A 22,969-nucleotide genomic window follows, 5' to 3' on the forward strand; every position below is an offset into this window, starting at 1 on the left:
CTTGCCTCAACTCTACTCGCTTTACTTTTCTGAGCTTGCATTTCCACTACAGTTTATTTACAGCAGGAATAATATGGCACTTTCCCACTGCATGTTATGGTTCAACTCGCCTCAACTCTACTCGCTTTACTTTTCTGAGCTTGCATTTCCACTGCAGTTTAGTGCCTCATCAGCGTGGGTGGGATTATAGGCTGATCGTCATAGCCGCCTCTACTGCCATGACATCATCTTAAACACAACACAAACTGACCAAAACAATAACACGACCGCTAGCTGTTAGCTACTAGCTCATTCTGCTGCATAAAGCAGTTGTTGCATGGCGATTTTACACAAGTGTAACAGTTAAATGGGCCTTGTTGTTTTAGAAGCTTCCAGTAGCTGGTCAACTAAATAACGTGAAGCTTTCAAGCAGAGTATAGAGTTAACATAACAAAATGTACCTTCCTCCATCTTGGCTGAGTCCAGGGCACTCTCCCACCCATTGTTCGCCGGTTTAGATAGCGTCCATTTGGTCGAACCACTTCCACTTTTCCTTGATGGTTCAAGTTTTTAAAACTTTTTTTTAAATTTTCCCTACACTGTTGTTAGGTCCGGTGGTATCCGTGAGCGGCCAACAGCTAAGACACTTCCTGAGAAACTTTTTCATTTCACTCATCGTTAACGAGTGGACAATCTGCACCTCGTTTATTGACCACAGCATGGTTTTGCACACAGCCATTTCTTTTTTCACAATTCAAAAGTGGCGTGAACAAATGATACTGTTATCGCTGTTGCTATCTTTAAAACTAGAGGGTTGATGTCACGTGTTGGAAATCCAGTGACGATTCTCCTTGACCAATCAGGGATCTACAGGATTTTGACGTCACATTTATTAACGGCTCAGCTCGCTTGGAACCTCGAACGAGGTGGTACTAGTAAAAGTATCTAGTAAAAGTATCTAGTACCAGGTACTATCCACAGTGGAAAACCCCAAAAAAGCGAGCAGAGTCGAGTTGAGTCGATTTGTACCGTGCAGTCGAAAAGCCCCATAACAAAAACATCAAGGTCACATTTCACCCCAAAATCTAAAAATAAGAAATCATATTTTGCATGAAGAAAATAAGGCCTATTTTATTTACCATTAAGATTTTTTCCTTGTGACATTACATACTTGATAATTCAGCACATTATCCCCAAATCTTGCTATTGCAATACAGTTTTTTTGTAGTTTGTTTTATTCCTAATCCCCATTTTTCTCAATGGTGATTCTTCTAAATGTCTTTCTTACTGTGACTGTGTTACAGTTTCACATTTGCATAAAAAGGCAGTACAACAAATACTATCATCATTTATAATATACTGGATGATGTGTACTTTAGAATTTAATTTATATAATTTGTCATAATAATTTTTTCTCAATACAGTATTAAGTAAGATTTATAAACATTTTTTGCATTACGGTAATGAGAATTCGGGTTATAAGAATGTAATTATTGTTGTGAAAACAATGCCATGGTGTAAAAAATATTAATATTCACAAAATAGGAAATGTAACCCTGATATGTTCTTTCACAAGAATCACCCCTCTACCTGTCTTTTTTTACTTCAGAAAAAGAAGTGCACAAATAAAGAAATGCAGTGTTGACCAAGGTAACAGTTATTTCTCTGTATCTCTAGTATGTTTTTTATTCCACGTCCAATATTGTCGTTATTTCCGAACTGACTTTATTTGTCTCTGCTTCAGGCTGTCAGGGTGTCCATGGGAAGATGCTTCCGTGCACAAATCCAGAGATTATATCATACCCTTTGTTTAGGAACATCCACGACGCTCTCCCCAACCCTCCTCACAATGGTAAGATATCCACAAATCTTTTCAACCCCGGTTAGCAATGAATACCAAAATTCATGAAGGAAAGTTTTAATCGACAAACGAGACAAGGCAGTGTTTGTTGAGAAGATGCCGCTGGGTACAAAAGTTCTCAGAGTCTCTTCAAACCAACAGCTCATAGACATCATGTAAATATATAGCAGCACATAAGATGGTTAGTGTGACTCAAACTGCAGCAAGGAAACTGAGTGAAAACCAAGTAGTCATTCTGACCCTTTGTTAGAGCCACCCCCACTATGTTGCCAGATTCAGCAAAGAAAGACAGTATCGTTACTCTGTACTCTTTATACATATTTCTTTTTACCACATATGCCATTTGAAATTTAAAGGTGAAATTCTTTTTTTTTTTTTAGATGTTTATTACTTTCTTTTTCTCTGATCATGTCACTGTATCACAACTCAGATGATGCTGCTGTGATAGTGTGGTAAGAGAGAAAAAACATAAAGGAATCATGTTCTGAGGAAGAGAAAAAAAGATTTTGAGCCATCTACACTTGTGACCTTTTCCCTATGTTATGACATAAAATTCATAGCAATAAATTCAAGCATTTGGTATTTGGAAATAACATAATTTTATTTGAATTGTAGGGGGAAAAAGAGGCTGGAGGGCATATATTATCATCCAAAATAATGCATTTCAGAGTAGCTTATTTATGGCATCATGAGCTGCTTTTGATGCAACAAATACAGTAGAATTTATAACAAATACAATTCATAATCAATTCATAGATATGATAATTGTATCTAAAAAAAATAAGTGGGTGGAGTTTAAAGTTTTTAGAGCATTTTAACGTCTAAAGTTTAATTCAGCATCTTAAGTCAACTCGATCTGGTTTTGATGAACAGGTTAGAAGTTATTTAAATATAGGCTAATTAATACAATTACTAGCTAACAATCCACATGTATGACATTTGTTTCAAATATTCTTTCAACAAGAAAAATAAAGTGGTAAGTGCCACTGCACAATATGGGATGCTCGTCAAATGAATGTGTGTCTTATTGGCAGATCTGCCATTTTACAGTGTAAATAGCTTAGTGTGACAAGGAGGAGGGCGTGGCCGGGCAGTGAGGATGCACGCCAGACACTGAATTGTCCTAATCAGCCAGGAGGGGGATAAAGATGAGCCGGAGGTGCCAGTTCGAGAGAGAGAGAGAGACATGCGAGTGCTGTGTGTTTATGTTTGTTGAAGTTCAGTTATGTCATACAAATTATGTTGACTGTTCTGCCGGTTCCTGCCTCCTCCTTGCCCGTCCTGTGAACCCTGTAACATTGGTGCCGAAATCCGGGAAGGAGGAGGGTTGCGCTGTTGTGGAGGCCTCGCCACTGCTATCCGCCAGGGTAGGAGCCGCAGCTGTCCGCCAGGGGACGGAGGAGTCGCTGCCGTCCGTCGAGTGTTGGAGGAAGCGCTGCCATCTGCCGGAAAGGGGAGGAGCCGTTACCATCTACCAGGGGTCGGAGGACTCGCTACCGTCCACCAGGGGAGGAGCACCTGTCGTCCGCCAGAGGGCGGAGGAGTGGCTGAGGACCAGGCGACGGCATGTTCGGGGACAGGCAAGGGAGTATTTCTCTCTCTCGCCTCTCACTGTCTCTCCACCTTACTCTTTCCCTCTCCCTCCCATTGTCTCTCCAAGGGCTCCAGAGAGGTAGGGAAGACCTGCCGGCAGAAGGATGGCCAGAAGGGCAACACCTCCCCTCCAGGAAGGGGGGGGTAACGTCAAGCCGGAGGTTTCCCCGTCCTTAATCGGGCAGCGGAGGTGTGTGATGAGGGTGTAGCTAGGCCGTGAGGACGCATGCCCGGATGTGAATTGTCGTAATCAGCCAGGAGGGGATAAAGAATAGCCGGAGGCGCCAGTTTGAGAGAGAGAGAGACACACATGCGGCCGCTGTGTCTGTGTGTTTATGTTTGCTTAAGTTCAGTTATGTCATTAAAATGATGTTGACTGTTCTGCCGGTTCCCACCTCCTCCTTGCCCATCCTGTGAACCTGTTACACTTAGTTATAATGAGAGTGATCTGGTTTTGTTTTTTTGGCTGCAGTTGTTTGGAAAACTTTGATGCTGACATTATCCAGGTCAGCAGCCTCTGATGATAGCGGTATGTGGATGGAGGCCACATACTTTGTGCTGTTGTTGGAACAGTGGAATTAGACAATGTCTCTTATTCCCCTGCCCAAGTGACTCGATGGCAGCATAAACATGTCTTTCTTTAGTCAGCAGTGCTTCTCTGAAAGAGTTCTTTAACTGGAGCCCAAATTAGGGGCATTGAAGCCAAAAGAGCACCCTCCCCACAACCCACTGGCCAACAGACTCTTTAGTAAGGGGTTCTGGGATCTGGAGGACAGAGGATCAGTGGTCAAGACAATCAAATTCCTTTCTAAAGTTGCTTCAATTACAGCAGTTTTGCCCTGTTAGCATTCCTGCTGTGTGAGTTGAGGATTGAGAGGAGGCAAGAAGAAAGAAAGGCGGACAACATGGGGCCCATTCCATAGCCCTAACTACTTTTTGACACAGTGCAGTGGGTGACCAGGGTGATCAAATGGGAACTCAATAATGCCTCGATATGAGCTGGCCCAGGGTAAGGCCCGCCCTCTGGGAATGAGGACCAATCAAAAGGAGGGTGCATTCACTACTTTATATTGTGTGTCTGATTGCTTGATAATTGAGGTGTTTTAATAACTACGTATTGTAAATGCTTGCTGTGGCACACATCTAAAGCATCATATGCATCATGTTTGCATTATAGTAGCATATACTGTACTTTTATGATCTATTACTTTTTAATAATATTAAAGAAACATTTTATATTAGGCTGGGATTTGTAAGGCATAACATATATTAATTAATTAATTAATTAATTAATTAAAACAAATGTTGTTTAAAACAATCTTTTTGATTTAAAATAAATCAGTAATATTTAATATTAATATTGAATAATTCTTTCATAATTTTATATAAAACAAAATTGAAATAACTTAAAATATAATTGTTAAAAAATATTTGAACTTGAAGGATATATCCGTGCTTGCATGGAAGCAAAATAATAGTGTTTTTAATATAATAGTGTAAAAATATAATTCTTTCTCTGATTGTTGTAAATCAAATGAGTCATTATAATCATTATTCATTAGTTTATTTATAGGTTTGAAGACTGCATTAATGAACCCTTTTAAAAGTGATGTCCCATGATCATGAATAGCACTTCATTGCAGCGTGAATCCTACATTCTGTATTTCTTTAACATTTCTCTGTTGTTTCCAGACTATGATGAGCCTGATGTAGTATCTGGTGGGCAGATGATGGGTCTCACGTTCAGACCCCTGATGGAAGAGGGCTACACAGTCCCCTTCGCTTTCAACCAATATGACACCCCCGGACAACAATTTCCAGAATACACCGATCCGCTGCCCCCCGAACCAGAATATGCAACTCCCTTTGGTGAAATATACTCTCTAATATCACAATCACTGGACAGCCAAAAGAACACCAATCTACCTGTATGCCAATCCACACAGGGAACAAGAGCATTGCTGGGACAACAGTATGACTGCCCTGCCCACAGAGTGATCTCTAACGGGTACTGTACTCCAGTCTCACATGGTACTAGCCATAAGGCTAGTGTGATCCATGTTGAGCCCCAGACAGTAGAACCACTAATACATACCTACCATGAGCCACTTTAAGCCACTTTGCCATCTCTTACTGAAGACACTTGGACCAAGTCTTTGTATGGCTGCTAAAAAGAACATTTCTGCAATTCTAAAGACAACATATGGAACAGGAATGGGCATATCATATTAATAAGGAAAATATGCAGGGTTCCCACAGTTATAAAAACCCTAGAAATAACAGGGCATTTTAAAAATTTGTTTTTCTAGGCTTGGGGAAGTATTAAAAATGAGTGCTAATAAGTAATGGCAATGTAATTGAAATCTCATGTAAAAATAAATTGTTCATATTAGTTCCTATCCCTTAACTAATGTTAACATATACAACTTTTAACTTTAAAAGTGTATTAGTAAATGGTGCAATTAACTAAGATTAATAAGTGCTGTAAAAGTATTGTTCATTGTTAGTTTATGTTAACTATTGTAGTTAACTAATGTTAACGAATACAACTTTATTGTAAAGTGTTACCAAATATATTTACCTTAAATACATGGTGCATTGCTTTAGATAAAAGTATCTTCCAATGCGTGTAAAAGTATTGTGCAACGTGCAGTATACTGTTCATTTCTTTTCCAAACTTTTTTGTGGAGAAGAAAAAAAATACTTACTAAAATTAAAGCAGAAGACTGTCAAACTGTTCATAATTAAAGCAAAAGACTGTTAAACTTCATATATGACTGGGGGAAAAGAAAGCACTGAAGCACTATTTGCAGTAAAACTTGTACTCTTTAGAGTTTCTGGATGTGTGGTGTTATCACAAAGAACAAGAAAACACTCCTAGTGGCCTCTGGCCATTAAAAATATAGCCTGGTCTCATGAACATTGTGACCATGGCAACATTTTTGCAAAACGAAATAATATGCCTCAATACACGTTTGGTTACAGTTTCCCATTATAATGTCCAGCAGGGTGCCAAAAGTGAGTGAAATGCTGTCTTAATCAGATTAGGTTTTTAAGATTAAAATTAGATGGAGGTTTTAATCAGTAAAATTTACCTCCCTAACCTAAAAAAGTAACCTAAACCTAATTAATATTGTTCTAAAATCAATATAGAGGTAAACAAAACAGACATCCTATACCCTTAACCAACACCTCAATCTATCCAAAAGTGTCCAAAGAAAAAATGCAAAATGAAAAGCACATTTTCTGAAGCAAACACATCATTTCATGTCGCTTCTATGACACTCTTGCAACCTAGTCTCATAGAATGAACATTAATACATTTTAGCAAACATGTCAAGTCATGCATGCTGAATCAGTGCTTAAAAGGCCTCTTTCTGGAGCTTGCCTCACCAAAATAAGCGAGCATAGAAATGATAACAAGCAGTTAATTAACAGTTAAGAATAATTTTATTTACAGATCTGCTTTGTTGAAACCCGGCAGAATCAAATCTGTATTGATGCATCATATCTAACAATAATTCATTGAAGACTTGGAAACTGAGAAAGGTACTTTTTACTGTATCTCTAATAATGTTTTCCTTGTGTCTGGATTAGCTGTGCATGTATATGTAGTAATTCTACATAGTTGTTAAAAAAGGTCTTCATTCACAGATGTGACATCCACAACAGAGAATTAGGCAAAGAAATGTGTGATGCAGCAGTTTCCTTCTGTATCAAAGCACATGTTTAATTTTTTTCAGGTAACATGAAGTGGTGTAGTTCCAAAACTTTTACTCTTTGGCCTTTAGTTTCATGAAAACTAATTCTGAACAAAATTAAAAGGTACCATATAACCAACCGGTTACCAGCATTTCAAAATAATGTTTTCACTCCGGAACAATTGAAAATCACATTGTTCTTGTTTTCGGTTATGTTCTGTTAAAATTTTCAATTTCGTTCCTTGAACCATTTTTAGTCCTTGAGGCATGGCCTGAGACAAGGGTGGAGTCAGTGGTGGGTTTGGGGGGTGACCACAAGGCAGGGACAGGGTCACGAGGCCTGGGAGGAGGCCATGGGGCAGAGGGGACAGCTGCGGCTGCTGGACATGGTTCAGGAGGGAGCAGCTCAGAGGGCCAAGCCGTAGAAGGCTCGGGGAGTGAAGCCGTGGAAGGCTTGGACACTGGCCATGACAGGGGAACAGTCATAGTTACTGTGAGCACAGGCAGTGGCAGGGTAACAGTCAGTGATGAGAGAATGACCTCTGTGGTCATTGGCATTGACAGGGAAACAGCCTTTGTGACTGTGAGTACAGGTGGGGACAGGGGAACGAACTGTGTATTTGATATTTACTTTATTATTATCTATGTTTTGTTGCGGTTTAGTATTGTTTTGCACTGGAAGCTCCTGTCACCAAGACACATTCCTTGTACGTTTAAGCATACTTGCCAATAAAGATGATTCTGATTCTGTCTCCTTTGGGAGTCGGTACCAATGTTGTCCACCTCCTGTTTGGAAGGCATCATATAGAAACTTTCAGACACAACTGACCTGTAATTCACATTGGTGTGGAAAACTGTGAGAAATTCTCTGCCACTGTCTGTGATGTTGCATTTTGGCTATTGGTATGTACCTGAAGAATCCAGTGAATGCTGCATGATACGATTTCATCATTACATTGGTCATTTTCAATAATCTTCAAAGGGTATGACCTCAAAGCATTCTCATGTTTGAATGCCAAAGTTTCTCCTGTTCTTTTATAAACCCCACCTCTCTATGAACCTCCCACTTACAAGTATGAACAGGCAAAGCTTTAAAAAGCAGATCAACACTGTGAGGTCCCACCCCTTCAATGCTCAAACAGAAAAATGCTGCTCTTGGCATATGTGCTCAGAAAAACCTGGGGAAGTGTGGGATTATCTCAATTTATTTTTAAAATTGTAATTTCTAGATTGGATTAAATACCATCCACAAGGCAAAAAGCTATTTGGACCTATTCAGACCTCCAAGGATCCTGGTGTACTGCCATCATCCCTTGTCAAATCATCATAGAGTACCAGCGAGTACCAGTAAGTCAAACCTAGCTGTGTTATTCATACGATTAGTGGTCCACTAGTTCAGAAGTCATGGATCTTACTTTGTGGCAGTACCAGTTTCGTATCATCATGCTGGGGGACTCCACAGTGGGAAAGTCATCCATGCTGAAGCGCTATACAGAGGACCTTTTTCTGGAGTGCATAAACCAGACCGTCGGTGTGGACTTCTATGTGCACTTCCTAGAGGTGGAGCCTGGGGTGAGAGTGAAACTGCAGTTCTGGGATACAGCTGGTCAGGAGAGGTTTAAGTAAGCAGAGAACACACACAGTATCTACATTCACTCCAAACTTTGAAAGTTATACCATGAACCAAACTAATACGATTTACATTCTCCTATGTATATACTTAAAGTGAACTATTCAGTTGACCAAACAAGAATAAACAGGGACTTTTTTTTTTTTTAACTTCTGCAGGTTTACTCAGAATTACAGCTAATACAGTTAAGGGAAGTACCACTCTTAAAAAAAAGATATTGTGAAATGTATTACTTATCATAGCATCAGGTTTGAAGTATTTAAATCATCATACTTCAGGAAGTATGTTGTCAGTTTTTGCACCATAGTAATTCCTACTATTGGAATTGGTCTGCATGGTTGACTTTAAAGGAATCGACAGCATTTATGTGAAGCTTATCATTTTATAAAAGCACTTACATTAATTCTGATGAAACTAGTGTATTATTTGAGCTGTAAAATTGTTTAAATTAAATTGTAAGGATTACAGTGTTTACAGCGTTATGTTGTCATGGAAGCAAAGCTGTAAATTGGATATAACATCTACGGTTTTATCTCACTAAAATCATGTTAACACACATTGTTTACATCTTGTGCTGTGCAGTGTGTAAACTTCACTCCTCTGGCCTCAAGAGGCACACTAGCATCTGTAAGTCCTCATTAGCACACCCGCCTCCCAAGCTGGAGATGCCGGTTCGAATCCCGCTCGCAGTAGGACCGGTTACAGTGGTGACATGACCCGGATGGGAGTGTGGTTTAGGGGGTTGAGTGTTAGGGTAGCCAGCTGGTACGTGCTGTGCAGTGTGTGTAAACCCCATTCCCCTGGCCTCAAAAGGCACACTAGCGACTGACACTAGCACGCCTGCCTCCCATGCCAGAGACACTGGTTCAAATCCCACTTGGAGTGGAATGGTAACATTTACAGAGCTATTTAGGGCAGTTCCTATTTTTATTTATACCACTGTGATTCAAGCTCAAAATGTAACTGTTCCCCTTAACTGAAAGGGAATTTCCTGAACAGCTTGACATTTGTCAGGGATCTTACCCAGGATTTGGGAAAAGTACATTTAGGTGGTAAAGCAATGATATGTTCAATGCTGATACTGTAAGGTATGATAGCTCAATCACTGCATTTGGCACCCATGTGCAGACCCGTTGTCATGCAACCAGGCTTTTAATATCCAAAATGTAGGTTGGCAGGGGAAGAGTAATTTATGTTCAGGAAGAAAGTCATTTCTTGGAGAAATTACAACCCAATCCTAAACTTACCCCTAAACCTTAACCTTTCCAATCAGGTAGTGCTTTCCTCATAAAGATGAATTAGTCTTCCCCTACAATTCAATATTGTGCAAATCCACAACCAGGCTCACAAATCTTCCAATGACTAGCAAAAAGTTTTTTTTCATGATAAAAAATTATTTTGTCAATTCTGAAGCAGCATATATCTCTCGAAAAAAGTATTTTTAATGCAGCACAGAGGCAACAAAGATAATTATATCACAAGTTTGAAAGTTGAGCATGGATTCTCGTGGAAAGCCAACTGAAAACAAGATGTGCAAATGTTGACAACAGCAAATTTTAAGGCCCTTCTGATGCGGCATTCCACTTACGTAGAATCAAAGCCACATATTAGCCATTACTAGGGGATAAAGCGGGTCATAGCCTGCATATTGTAGTATGGCTTTTGTGGAGCATTGCATCTTCATATAGAATTTCCGATTGAGGAAAGAGCAGTCTTAAATCAAAAGTGTAGTCACCTATAAAAGTGGTTGTGCAATCAGAGGTCATCATAATAATGCATCCACTTTTTTTTATTAAAATAAACAAATTGTCCTAGGCTTTGTGAATTTTAAGCGACCATCCTGACTGTGTACAGATCACAAGAATACGTGTTATAAAGCAGTATATTCATAGGTTTTGTTTATTTTCAGATACGTTTTCATGCATACTTATCAACAAGCATTCGTGTAGAATAGTGGTTAAAGCTCTGAGCTTGTAACAGAAAGGCTTTAGGTTTAAAGCCATTAAGGGGTGATCCATGATCTCTATAATGGACCACTGAGAAAGACACTCTCAGGTTACTGCATTGGGATGGTCACTGTATAAATGTCAGCCAAATAAGTAGTAGGAAGCTCAGCTGACAGTGGAAACTGCTAACATTCTGGACATGACCATGGTGTGGAAACTTACCTTCAACTATGCTATGCTTTCAGGTCTGTGACCCGCTCGTACTACCGTAACTCAGTCGGAGGTCTGCTGATGTTTGACTTGGGCAATCGTGCCTCTTTTGAGCATGTGCGGCAGTGGCACGCAGAGGTGTGTGAGCGAGTACAACCTTACACTGTGCTCTTTGTTCTGGTGGGACACAAAAGTGACCGAGATCAGGCTGGAGAACGAGAGGTGGACCGAACTGAGGCCAAAAGACTTGCAGGCCAGTTAGGAACACCGTACATCGAGGCCTCTGCCAAAACGGGTCACAATGTGAAGGAGGCATTTGACCTGTTGACCCAGCAGATTTATCAGGGCTTGAAGAATGGAGAGGTGGAGTTGTGCGAGGGATGGGACGGGGTCAAGTGCTCAGCTCCTGCTACAGAAATGCTACAGAATATCCAGAACAATGAACCTGCTGAGAAAAACAAGAGCTGTGCCTGCTAACCAGTTCACTTAATTTAATTCTGTCATTATTCACTTACAATTATGCCATTCCTTACCCACATGCTGGTATTTTTTCTGTGGAATATTAAGGAATTTTGAAGAAGAATCTTTATATAGCTCTATTCCATACAATGACAGTGACCATGGGAAGTCAAGCTCAAAAAAAGTACAAAAAAAGCAGGCTTGACATCATGGTGTTTGGACACAATACATGTAAGAAACAATTAAATATTTTATTGATGTCTAACCTGCACCAAAGTCACCATTTTTTCACCATCAAGTCAGTTTATATTTCTTGATTCAACAATAGGTATTGCATCAACTGTTGATATAAACTGAAGTTTGTTTTACCCTTATCAATATGGTGCCTAATTCCTTAGTGTCACAAATATGAATGTATTGTTGCTGAATAAGAAAGGGTACCTTTAATACAGAGTCTTCCTAAAATAATTCATAATTGCCCACCATTCTGAGTAAGGAATCTGAGAACTAATCCTGTACATTTGTAAAGGACTCAATGGGACATATATAAAGGGTGCTTACATATTGAGTTGAGTTCCAGTCCAGACATATTGGAGTAACTTTTCAGAAGTAACCAGCACAACTTGTTAAGCCAGTTCAGTGCGAGTGAATCACAATTATTAGTCTTCATTTATTCATGAAAAACAGGATATTGTAAAACACTGGGATATATGACCAAAACCAAATTCAGTTTATACCAACCCCCCCATCCCTACAGCAAAGTGACACCATTGCCCAAACACTTGACAAATATATAATCCCTGCTAACAGATTAACATTTGCATTGCCACAAGTTCAGAAATTCCATTTCCCATCTAATGAACCTGATTACAAGGGAAATAGTATTTATTTGGTAAAAATTACTCTTTACCTTTAGAAAGTCATACACTTAGCATTTCTGGTTCTACTCTTATTAAGTATTCCTTATGACAAGTTCTATAACACTGAACACTATAAACAAAACATAAGACACATGGTAATTTTTACAGGTGCATAGCTACAGCTGAGCAAAAATGGTGTGACTTAAATGAACGGTCAGACATATTTGAAATGTGAATGTAAATGTGGTTTGTGGGTAAAACAATTAAAAAAGTGATGTTAACGCAGAGGTCTGTGAGATTCCTACCGTATAAGAAATGCCCCAATTTAGCACCAAGCCAGAGACTCGAAAAGGTGCTCAACAAAATGAGTGAACTGCAAAGACAAATTATACAAATTCCTGCACTTTTTGAATGCATGAAATGCCAACAGAGCTGTTCTGTGACGATGCATTCTGCCCCTATGATTAACATAATTTTTATCGCCTCAAACCACCCCACTTCCAAAACTTCAGAACAAAACAAAAAAAATCAGTTGGTGCTTCAGATCTTGCTACTTTTTGGTTGTTTTGCGAATCAGCGCCATTCTCTGAAAAAACAGAAAGAGATATTTAGGAATACAAGTCATGCGTGTTCCAAAATGTTGATTCATTTGTCTTTAAGTCATTGAAAGAGAGGTCAGTTAATGTGCATGGGACTGATAGCTGACCTGTTTGTGGGCTTCTGTGGTGCATGCCTTTTTGTACGGCCGAATCTCATCTGAGCCAAAGCCAGGAATCCACATGTTCCACTGTCGTTCTGTAATGTTATGTTGGATAACACACTATATTAATGGAAATCCTTTAAAAGATGACCATCACATCATTATTAGCATAAATGTAATAATCATGGACACAACGATATATGCTCTGTTATGTTATAAATCATATAAGATATACAAATAACAAACACTTCTATGTTAGCAAGTCATATATTAGGATAAGTGCCACTCTGCCTGCAAAATATGACAGTATGCCAAAACAAGAACCTCACCAAGGTGCAGCTGGACATCCTTCACTTCAAGAGTGTTTGACTTTCGGTGTCTGGCAAGCTGGCATGCAGCAGTCACCACACTCTCAATGAAGTCATCAGCAATCTGTAAGAGCATCTTAGGAAAGGGGAAATGACTCAGGTCAACAAACAACAGCACAGCAACAGTCAGGGTGTCATTTTGTGGTCTCTTGACAAAGGTCTCTAGAAAACACATCCATGAAATGATACCACTTCATGCTTAATAGCAGACCTCAGAAAGAGGATCAAATGAAGTAAATCTTTAAAAAATGTATGGAATCTTTAATCCATCACAACAGCTAAATATATGACCAACAAGAAACAAAACAGATAATAATCATAGTTACCTCCTCCACATCCTCATCGAGTTGCTCATTAGGGTCAATTTCCCGCACGAGATCCTGAAGCTTCTTCTTACTAAGCACCTGAAAGAAGGATGAATATTGCATTATAATTTCATGAGGCAATAAAACCAAAACTTAATACTTATTTCAATTTGTAATGGGCCAAAACCTAATATATTCTGTTAGCTGAAGTGCCTCACCTGAGTTCCTTCAGGACTCAGTCTCCCTGCTGGCCCAGGGGTGCCTGGAACTTTGCCTGGAGGGACTGTACTGTTGGCCATGTTGGTGGAGAGGGGTGGTGTGGAAGAGGCTTCTGCTTTCACAACAGTGTAGAAGTTGGAGCGACTGGTCGGTGTAGGATATTGGGTCATACTATGCCTGTCAAGAGGTATCCGTCACAAGCCTGAATCACAACTACAAAGCAAAAAAGAGGTTTTAAAGAAGATTAAGGTGAGTTCAGTCTATGCAAGTCATATAAATGAACTGTGGAGGTCCAAAAGCAGACCCATGACCTGATAAATTAATACATAAATGATATAAGTACATGTCATGGGTATCACGGTTTGCAAACTAAAATTGTAGCAAATACAAAAGTGAAAGAGAGAATAAGAGTTAATCAATGTATAAATTACTAATAGGAGGTGGGTGATTCTCACAAAACCCATCAATAAAATGCCCTGGTCCTATTTTCCTCAAATAAAAATAAATAAAAATAATTATTTATATATATATATATATATATATATATATATATATATATATACATACATATACACACACACACATACACACACACACACAAATATTTAAATAATAATACAAATACATAAATAAAAACATTTATTTGGGAAAATAGAAAAGGAAGGCTATTTTATATGGAGGGTCAAATTACAAAAAAATAAATACATATTTAAATAAGCCATTATACATAATTAAATTGATAAAAACTATATAAAAAATAAATACATATTTAAATAAGCCATTATACATAATTAAATTGATAAAAACTATATAAAAAAAAAATACATATTTAAATAAGCCATTATACATAATTAAATTGATAAAAACTATTAAAAAAAATAGTTAAACTAATGATTAAATCATTCAAATAAATCAACTAATATCCCTTGTATTTCATTTTAACATTATTTGGGTTGATTTTCCATTTAAACACAAACTTGGTCTCTTTTCATTTTCAGGGTTAAGGTTATAATAAAAAAAAAATAAACCCAAAAATAATGATCCAAATAAAATGGAACCAAACTAGCGCTAAAATGAAACACACTTATTGGACATTTCTTGATTTATATAGTGATTTAATTCTGAATAGGGATGTCGATTTTCAGACATTTTCATAATCGATCGACATGGAAATTAACGATCGATTAATCAATTAATAGTTAACGTTAATTTTGCAAAATGCAAGTGCAGGACTTCAAATAGCATGAGCATGAAGCATACTGTTTAAATATAATTCAAATTAAAGAAATTGTTGGCATTTTCCTCTTCAAATATTCTTAGATCAGTGAATTTAAATACATTTACAGTAAGCTATATTTAGTTATTACAAATTACAAATTTTTTTAAACTTAATGCTGTTAAAAGAACTTAAGAATACTTAAGATACATCACTTCTATAAGTTCAATAAAAATAAAAAAATCACATTGTGGATTGTGGGGTATTTGTGGGGAGTATATAACAAAGGCTAACACTTCTCTGGTGATAGTGAAATGTCAGCTTTATGGGTCTTGGTGCTTTCCCGGCGATCGCTGACGTAATTGTAGGCAGGGAAGAAGCAAGGAGATCAACAGTGCTTGCTGTACTTTAACACACTTTCATGGTGTGTGCTGAAAACATTCATATTAATTTATAGAGAAACGCTCCAATGTTGTTTACATTGAGCCCACTTCATCTCGATGTCAACTGTCAGGCTCTTCTTCTGTGAAGTGAATAATGACATACAGCCCGCAAATGCCATCTAGCGTTTGTATAGACAAAAGGGTGACTGTATAGACAGCCTAATCAAAGTCTGCTGGCATGATTACTGAAGCATTTGTCCTGAAATTAATTGATGATCGATAAGCTTAACTGGTCAAATTATTAATGACAATTAATACATTTTTGATTAATCATTGATATCCCCAATTATCAATTTAATCGTTTTCATATTAACAATTTAATTATGTATTTAATGATTATTTAAACATTTATGTAATTTATGGAGTTTTAATTTTATCATAGTAGTACTACCTTTGTTCTGACTTTAATTTTCCATAATTAACTTTTGTAAAGCATTGTACAACAGCATATTTTTACCCTAATGATACATTTAAATACTGACTGTTATGGTAATGAGAATTAGCACTGAAAACAATAGGAATATATATATATTATATATATATATATAGTGTTCACCAACTCTGAGGATTGGTTTTTCCAGCAGGACAATGCTCCATGCCACAAAGCCAGGTCAATTAAGTGGACGGAGGAGCACTGGATAAAGACCCTGTCATGGCCAGCCCAATCTCCAGACCTGAACCACATTGAAAACCTCTGGAATGTGATCAAGAGGAAGATGGATGGCCACAAGCAATCAAACAAAGCCGAGCTGCTTACATTTTTGCACCAGGACTGGCATAAAGTCACCCAACAGCAATGTGAAAGACTGGTAGAGAGCATGCCAAGATGCATGAAAGCTGTGATTGAACATCAGGGTTATTTATTTGTTACTTTGAATGTTTTTATTGTATGGTTATTAATTGTACATATGTTTATGTATATTTTTCTGTACAGCACTTTGGTCAACTTTGGTTGTTGTAAAGTGCTTAACAAATAAAGTTGGTATGGTATGGTATTCCACCAAATATTGATTTCTGAACTCTTCCCAAGTTAAACAATTAGTATTATGCTGTTTAAAAATTTATGTGAAACTTTTTCTTTCTTTTTTTTTGCATTATTCGAGGTCTGAAAACACTGCATATTTTTGTTATTTTGACCAGTTGTCATTTTCTACAAATAAATGCTCTTAAAGACAATATTTGTATTTGGAATTTGGGAGAGATGTTGTCCGTACTTTATAGAATAAAACAAAAAATATAATTTTACTCACACACATTCCAATATATAGTAAATACAGAGAAACTGAAAATGTTGTAGTGGTCTCTTCATTTTTTCCAGAGCTGTGTGTGTGTGTGTGTGTATATATATATATATATATATATATATATATATATATATATATATATAGGGTTAAATATGACAAGGACATTTTTGACAGGTCTCGAGAGAATCAACCAGGTGAATGTGACCGACTCGATATTGTCAACTATCCAGTAGCCAGAGCATTTACAAGGTTTCGCGTCTATGACGCCCTTAAACTTTAAATCAAACACATCACACATTACAGAATCCATATCCAAAACTACAAACTCAACAACTTGCAGGCTGCAATGATTTAAGATCTGTAATTTTCTACACAGGCTAACGGATTTAGCTAGCTATATCTTCAGAGATGCTTAGCTTGATCCATCTGGACGAGTGGCGATTAATTAGTAATATTACAACATGCAGTAGTTTGGATTTATAAGTAAACCTTAATTTTACTGTGAAAGACATCACGGTAATTGTAATTCACCAGCGCACAACTTAAGCTTATCATGTTAGCAGCTAGCAAGTAAACATTTGTGCCAAAACACGTATCTTATGCCTTATCCCTTTAAATCATGAAACTGTGATAGATGGTTAAGTTGTGTTCTACCTGATCAAAATTACTTTGTATTATCTTCCCATCTTCGGCATTCCTGAACTGGAAATATGCTAAATTCCCTGTTTGTTGATGTTGCTGTTGCTTTCACAGGCGCCTCTTCTGGCTAATGGAGCCCCGTGGACATGTCGCGAGACTGTGACTTCAAAATAAAAGCACGTGGGGGGAAAATAAAACCATAAAAGCTTTTCAGATGTTGGGAACACATCAGTGTACGTGGATATTAGGACACAAGTGTTATATATTCTAGACTTTAAACTACCACTTGACATTTTTAGGACACAGAAGTTATATATTCTAGACTTCAAATGGTGTTGCATTAGTTTTAATATTTGAATATGTGTGCACATATTAAACTGCACGTATCAAATATAATTTTCCTGAAAAATTACAGTCTTTTTATTTATTTATTTAATTTCATAGTTACATTTACATTTATTCATTTGGCAGACGCTTTTAATATTATAATATTATAACCTGCTTTCCCTTAAAGGGTAACTAAACCCTAAACCAACTTTTTTTAGTTAATGATCTGTAAGAATGGGGCTTTATTAGTACTGGTCATTGATTCAAGTAATTTTTTTGACATTTGTGTATAAAGTGTTTTAATTCTACAATATATGGTGTAAAAGCGTCTGAGTGCTGCCCTCTTCAGGTTGAACAGTGGCTACTGCAGTTGAATTTTCCTATTGGCTGTTTGCGGTACTTCCTGACGTAAGCAGTGACAGCTGACATAAGCAGGTTCCAACTCACCACGCCCTTGGTACGAGCTACCACGCCCATGGCAGTATAAAAATGGACTCAAGATGGCGCCGAGTATGGCTGCTGCGTTGCGAGCTCCGTTACAACACTGCGGTTTATTGTTTGTTTTGTTTACAGTTCTTTGTTTTTTGTTCTTGGATGTTGTCTGCCTTATTGTTTACGTACAGACAAACGCTTTTGGACATTAGTTCTACAATCACACATCGAAAACCGGACTTCAAATTCCTTAATGCCGACCCGCTGTTTACAAACACGCCGGGCGAGCCCTTTGTCTGTGCTGCTCGGCCGCTGAAACGCAGAAGGAAAAGAGGAAAACGAGCCGGCGTTCTCATCAGAGTAAGACGTCGCGCAAATCGACCCCGCTACCCAGTATACTACTGGCAAATGTTCAGTCTCTGGACAACAAACTCTGCGAGCTGAGAGCCGGATCTCTTTCCAACGAGAGACGAGGGACTGCTGCGCTATGTGCCTTACAGAAACCTGGCTGTCTACGGAGATTCCAGACTCGCCATCGAAATCACGGGCTTTTCCGCGGCACCGAAGCGGACAGAGCGTAAAGACCTCTCTGGTAAAAGCAGAGGTGGTGGTGTATGTTTTATGATCAACAAATCATGGTGTGATCAGAGGAACGCACATTTCATCAAGTCTTTTGCTCTCCTGATCTGGAATATCTCATGCTTCTGTGTCGACCATTCTGGCTGCCGAGGGAATTCACAGCTGTTATCATCACAGCTGTGTACATCCCCCGCAAGTTCGACACAGACCGGCACTCAGGGAACTGTATGGGTGTATAAGTGAGCAGGAAACCAAGCACCCTGAGGCTGCGCTCATTGTTGCCGGGACTTTAACAAAGCCAACTTCAAAGCAATCGCCCAAAATACCACCAACACATAAAGTTCAACACACCAGGGGACCGGGTTTTGGATCATTGTTACTCTCCCTTCCGGAAGGCTACAAATCCCTCCCCGCCCCCATTTGGCAAATCGGACCATTCTTCCGTTCTGCTTCTGCCCGCTTACAGGCAGAAACTGAAACAGGAAGCACCCACCCTCAGAACGATCCAGTGCTGGTCGGACCAATCAGACTCTGGCGCTACAAGACTGTTTTGATCACGCTGACTGGGAGATGTTCCGTCCGCCTCTGATGACGTATTATCGAGGTTTACGCTGACAGCGTAACGTGTTTCATCAGGAAGTGCGAGAGGACGCTTGTTCGACCAAAACTATACGGATATACCCCAACCAGAAACCATGGGTTAACGGGCGATGTTCGCTGCACTCACTGCGCGGACCTCCGCTTTTAATTCTCCTAACACGGAGGAGCCGTAAACAAGCCAGTTATGCCCTCCGTAACACTATCAGTGCAGCTAAACGCCAGTACAGGCACAAGCTTGAAGGCCAGTTCAACACCACTGACTCTAGAAGTATGTGGCAGGGAATTAACACAATCACGACTACAAGCGGAATAAAGTCTCCGCCATGAACACCGCTGCATCTCTCCCGGATCTAACTTAATACATTTTATGCTCGCTTTGAGGACAGTAACACCGCCGCGGAGAGAGCACCTCGCTGCTGACGCTACAGAGGTTGATTCACTCTCCGTCTCTGTTGTGGATGTAACCCGATCATTCCGACGGGTGAACATCCGTGAAGCCGCGGGTCCAGACGGCATTCCGGCCGCGGCCATCAGAGCGCGCGCGAATCAACTGGCTGGTGTTTTTACGGACATTTTCAATCTGTCCCTCTCCCTGTCTGTAGTCCCCACATGCTTCAAAACATCAACCATTGTGCCTGTACCGAAGCAAGCTATAATCACATGCTTAAATGACTGGCGTCCTGTTGCTCTGACCCCCATCATCAGCAAATGCTTCGAGAGGTTAATCAGAGATCACATCTGCTCTGTTCTGCCCCCTCTTGGACCCATTGCAGTTTGCCTACCGCAACAACCGCTCCACTGATGATGCCATTGCATCTACAATACACACTGCTCTCTCCCACCTGGAAAAAAGGAACACATATGTGAGAATGCTGTTTGTAGACTACAGCTCAGCATTCAACACCATAGTGCCCTCCAAGCTTGATGAGAAACTCCGGGCTCTGGGCTTAAACAGCTCGCTGTGCAGCTGGATCCTGGATTTCCTGTCAGGCAGACGTCAGGTGGTTAGAATGGGCAGCAACACCTCCTCATCACTGACCCTCAACACTGGAGCCCTGCAGGGCTGTGTTCTCAGCCCACTCCTGTATTCCCTGTACACACATGACTGTGTGGCAACACATAGCTCCAATGCCATCATTAAGTTTGCTGACGATACGACGGTGGTAGGTCTGATCACTGACAATGATGAAAGAGCCTACAGAGAGGAGGTGCACACTCTGACACGCTGGTGTCAGGAGCACAACCTCTCCCTCAACGCCAGTAAAACCAAGGAGCTTGTTGTGGACTTCAGGAAGAAAGACGGAGAACACAGCCCCATCACCATCAATGGAGCACCGTGGAGAGAGTCAGCAGCTTCAAGTTCCTCGGTGTCCACATTACTGAGGAACTCACATGGTCCGGCCCACACTGAGGCCGCGTAGAAGAAGGCTCACCAGCTCTCTTCTTCCTGAGACGGCTGAGGAAGTTTGGAATGAACCACCACATCCTCACACGGTTCTACACCAGCACTGTAGAGAGCATCCTGACTGGCTGCATCACCGCCTGGTACGGCAATAGCACCGCAGTACAACTGCAAAGCCCTGCAAAGGGTGGTGCGTAACTGCCAGGAACATCATCGGAGGTGAGCTTCCTCCCTCCAGGACATATACACCAGGCGGTGTGTGAAAAAGCTCGGAGGATCATCAGAGACTCCAGTCACCCAAGTCATGGGCTGTTCTCACTGCTACCATCAGGCAGGCGGTATCGCAGCATCAGGACCCGCACCAGCCGACTACATGATAGCTTTTTCCCCAAGCAATCAGACTGTTGAACTCTTGATCTATCAGGATCAATAATTAGCACTGCACTTTATTAATCTATAATCTCACACTGGACTGTCAACATATTCTCCTCAATACAACTGCTATATATATATATATACACATATATATTTCATATACTCCCACTTATTGTATTGTATTGTATATTCTGTTCTATATTCTGCATTGTATATAATTATTGTGTTGTGTAAGTATGTGTACATCTGATTTGTAAATTGTTTTGTGTAAGTATGTGTACATTTGATATGTAAATTGTTTTGTGTAAGTATGTTGTTTATTGTAATTGGTATATGTCTCGTCACTGTCATGACTGCTATGTTGCTCGGAACTGCACACAAGAATTTCACCTACTGTTGCACTTGTGTACATGGTAGTGTGACAATAAAGTGATTTGATTTGATTTGATTTGATTTGATAAAAACCATCTCACTGTAGCGAGTCAGGAGTTGGAATTGCGAGTATTGAAAACGATCAGGATAGAGTATTTTAGCATCTATTTAGCATAGCATTTATATAGTTATTTAGATTATTTTGTGTAGCCTAGGTAGTTAATTAGCATATTTGTTAGTGTAGTATTGTTAGAAGCATAGTTAGTTAGTAGCATAGTATTGCGTCAGTGAGGATAGCTTCAAGTTAGTGTAGATTATCTGTATTTAGTACAGTGGTCAGGATGGTACGTAGGTGTAGTGTTTCTGGTTGCAACAGCACTGCTGGACTGTATAGCTTTCCAGCAGACTTGGAAATTAGGCGCCAGGGGTTGCACATCCTTGTTCTGGAAGACCGCGAGTTCCCGCCTAGAGCTGGAGGAGTGTGCAAACTGCATTTTATGCAGGATTGCTTCTCCAACGCAATGGAGGTGGAAATGGGCTTCTCCAAACAGCTCGCGCTGAAAAGTGACGCAGTGCCAAACGCTGCTTCTCCTGCATGGACTCCACCACCGCAGCGGCGTCTTGAGGTGAGTGATCATATATATTTGAATCACAATTTATGGTTAGGCTAAAGTTAATCCTCTGGGGTCGACAAACGCGTGTTCGCGATGCGGGAGTGTTAAACGTATTGCACCCTTATACATTGTATTACGGTATTGACTACCTGTATAGTTTTATTTGGAGGTATACGGTTTTGTACATGATGACGTTAAGCTTTACGTCACATTCTTCTAAGTTGAGAGAACAGCTAACTGATGTTATGTTCAAGTGAAGCTTGCTAAATAAAAATCCTGCTAAAAGGATAAACATCACTGAACAGCGTTTCGTTTGTTTTTCCTGCACGCGAGTGAAGGTGAATGCGCACTCGGATGCTCAACAGGGAGTTAAAACCGCAGTTTGAGCCAGCGGCTCGAATTGATATGGCTCCGGCCCTGTGTCCACAGACAATTCACCCTCCTCCACTTCAGGTGAAGGTGGGGGAGAATGGTCCTCGACTTCAAAAGACCGCTCCGTGGCAAAGCTACTTGCGTCACTCCAGTCATTCTCCATTTTAGAGTCTGACAGCAGCTGTCAATTAATCTGTCACTACGGGTCTCAGGTGCCCTCGGTTCGCCCCCTCTATCCCCGCTGGGGTCTGCCCACTTTTCGAGCATTTTTCAAATATTGCTAGTGGGTGGAGTCAGACTCTGAGCAGGGGTTTAGTTACCCTTTAATGGATAAAATGTAATTTGTCTGAAGAAAATGTTTAGAAAAAATATAATTATCATCAATGGACTTTAAATTTACCCTAAATTATAGAATGAGCCACATATGCAAATGTATTTTTGCCATGTTATCCGAATCAATTTCCTTTCTTTTATCCAAGTGTAACTGATCCTGCTTGACCCTCTCTGAATATTCAAAAAGTCT

General features: G+C 39.7%; 3 protein-coding genes across 5 annotated transcripts in view; 2 read left to right on the forward strand and 1 right to left on the reverse strand.

Moving 5' to 3' along the window:
- si:dkey-34d22.1 (discoidin, CUB and LCCL domain-containing protein 1) overlaps positions 1 to 7,855 on the forward strand; it is a 37,650-nt gene extending 29,795 nt beyond the window's left edge. Inside the window, exons 13-15 of the mRNA XM_052147317.1 lie at positions 1,589 to 1,629; positions 1,724 to 1,831; positions 5,126 to 7,855. Coding sequence (XP_052003277.1) covers positions 1,589 to 1,629; positions 1,724 to 1,831; positions 5,126 to 5,547 — 571 coding nt within the window. The 3' untranslated portion in view covers positions 5,548 to 7,855. The remainder of the gene's footprint in view (positions 1 to 1,588; positions 1,630 to 1,723; positions 1,832 to 5,125) is intronic.
- A 414-nt stretch (positions 7,856 to 8,269) lies between these two features.
- Positions 8,270 to 12,102, forward strand: LOC127658176 (ras-related protein Rab-39B-like). 3 transcript variants are annotated; one of them, XM_052147320.1, is made up of 3 exons: positions 8,270 to 8,481; positions 8,560 to 8,756; positions 10,956 to 12,102. In XM_052147320.1, exons 2-3 carry the CDS (start codon positions 8,578 to 8,580, stop codon positions 11,395 to 11,397), a joined length of 621 nt encoding a protein of 206 aa, XP_052003280.1. In that variant the 5' UTR covers positions 8,270 to 8,481; positions 8,560 to 8,577; the 3' UTR covers positions 11,398 to 12,102. The 3 variants fall into 3 exon arrangements, with proteins under 3 accessions (XP_052003280.1, XP_052003281.1, XP_052003279.1); XM_052147321.1 differs by having other exon boundaries at positions 8,566 to 8,756; XM_052147319.1 differs by having other exon boundaries at positions 8,270 to 8,756.
- A 144-nt stretch (positions 12,103 to 12,246) lies between these two features.
- On the reverse strand, positions 12,247 to 17,516 carry LOC127658177 (transcription initiation factor TFIID subunit 12-like). Its single transcript, XM_052147322.1, has 6 exons — positions 17,389 to 17,516; positions 13,831 to 14,044; positions 13,634 to 13,711; positions 13,269 to 13,383; positions 12,946 to 13,034; positions 12,247 to 12,825 (listed from the first exon to the last, which is right to left on the reverse strand). The coding sequence occupies exons 2-6, from the start codon at positions 13,999 to 14,001 to the stop codon at positions 12,790 to 12,792; spliced, it is 489 nt and encodes a 162-aa protein (XP_052003282.1). The 5' UTR covers positions 14,002 to 14,044; positions 17,389 to 17,516; the 3' UTR covers positions 12,247 to 12,789.
- Positions 17,517 to 22,969: the final 5,453 nt, after the last annotated feature.

This window comes from Xyrauchen texanus, chromosome 17, assembly GCF_025860055.1.
Source record: "Xyrauchen texanus isolate HMW12.3.18 chromosome 17, RBS_HiC_50CHRs, whole genome shotgun sequence".
Taxonomy (NCBI): Eukaryota; Metazoa; Chordata; class Actinopteri; order Cypriniformes; family Catostomidae; genus Xyrauchen; species Xyrauchen texanus.

Excerpts from the sequence above, each read along its gene's own strand:
- LOC127658177 (XM_052147322.1), bottom strand. The coding sequence starts at position 14,001 with ATGACCCAATATCCTACACCGACCAGTCGCTCCAACTTCTACACTGTT. Across the intron at positions 13,384-13,633 it reads TCGATGAGGATGTGGAGGAG|ATGCTCTTACAGATTGCTGA; the intron begins GTAACTATGATT and ends CCCTTTCCTAAG. Across the intron at positions 12,826-12,945 it reads CCACAGAAGCCCACAAACAG|AGAATGGCGCTGATTCGCAA; the intron begins GTCAGCTATCAG and ends CTGTTTTTTCAG.
- LOC127658176 (XM_052147319.1), top strand. The coding sequence starts at position 8,539 with ATGGATCTTACTTTGTGGCAGTACCAGTTTCGTATCATCATGCTGGGG. Across the intron at positions 8,757-10,955 it reads GCTGGTCAGGAGAGGTTTAA|GTCTGTGACCCGCTCGTACT; the intron begins GTAAGCAGAGAA and ends CTATGCTTTCAG.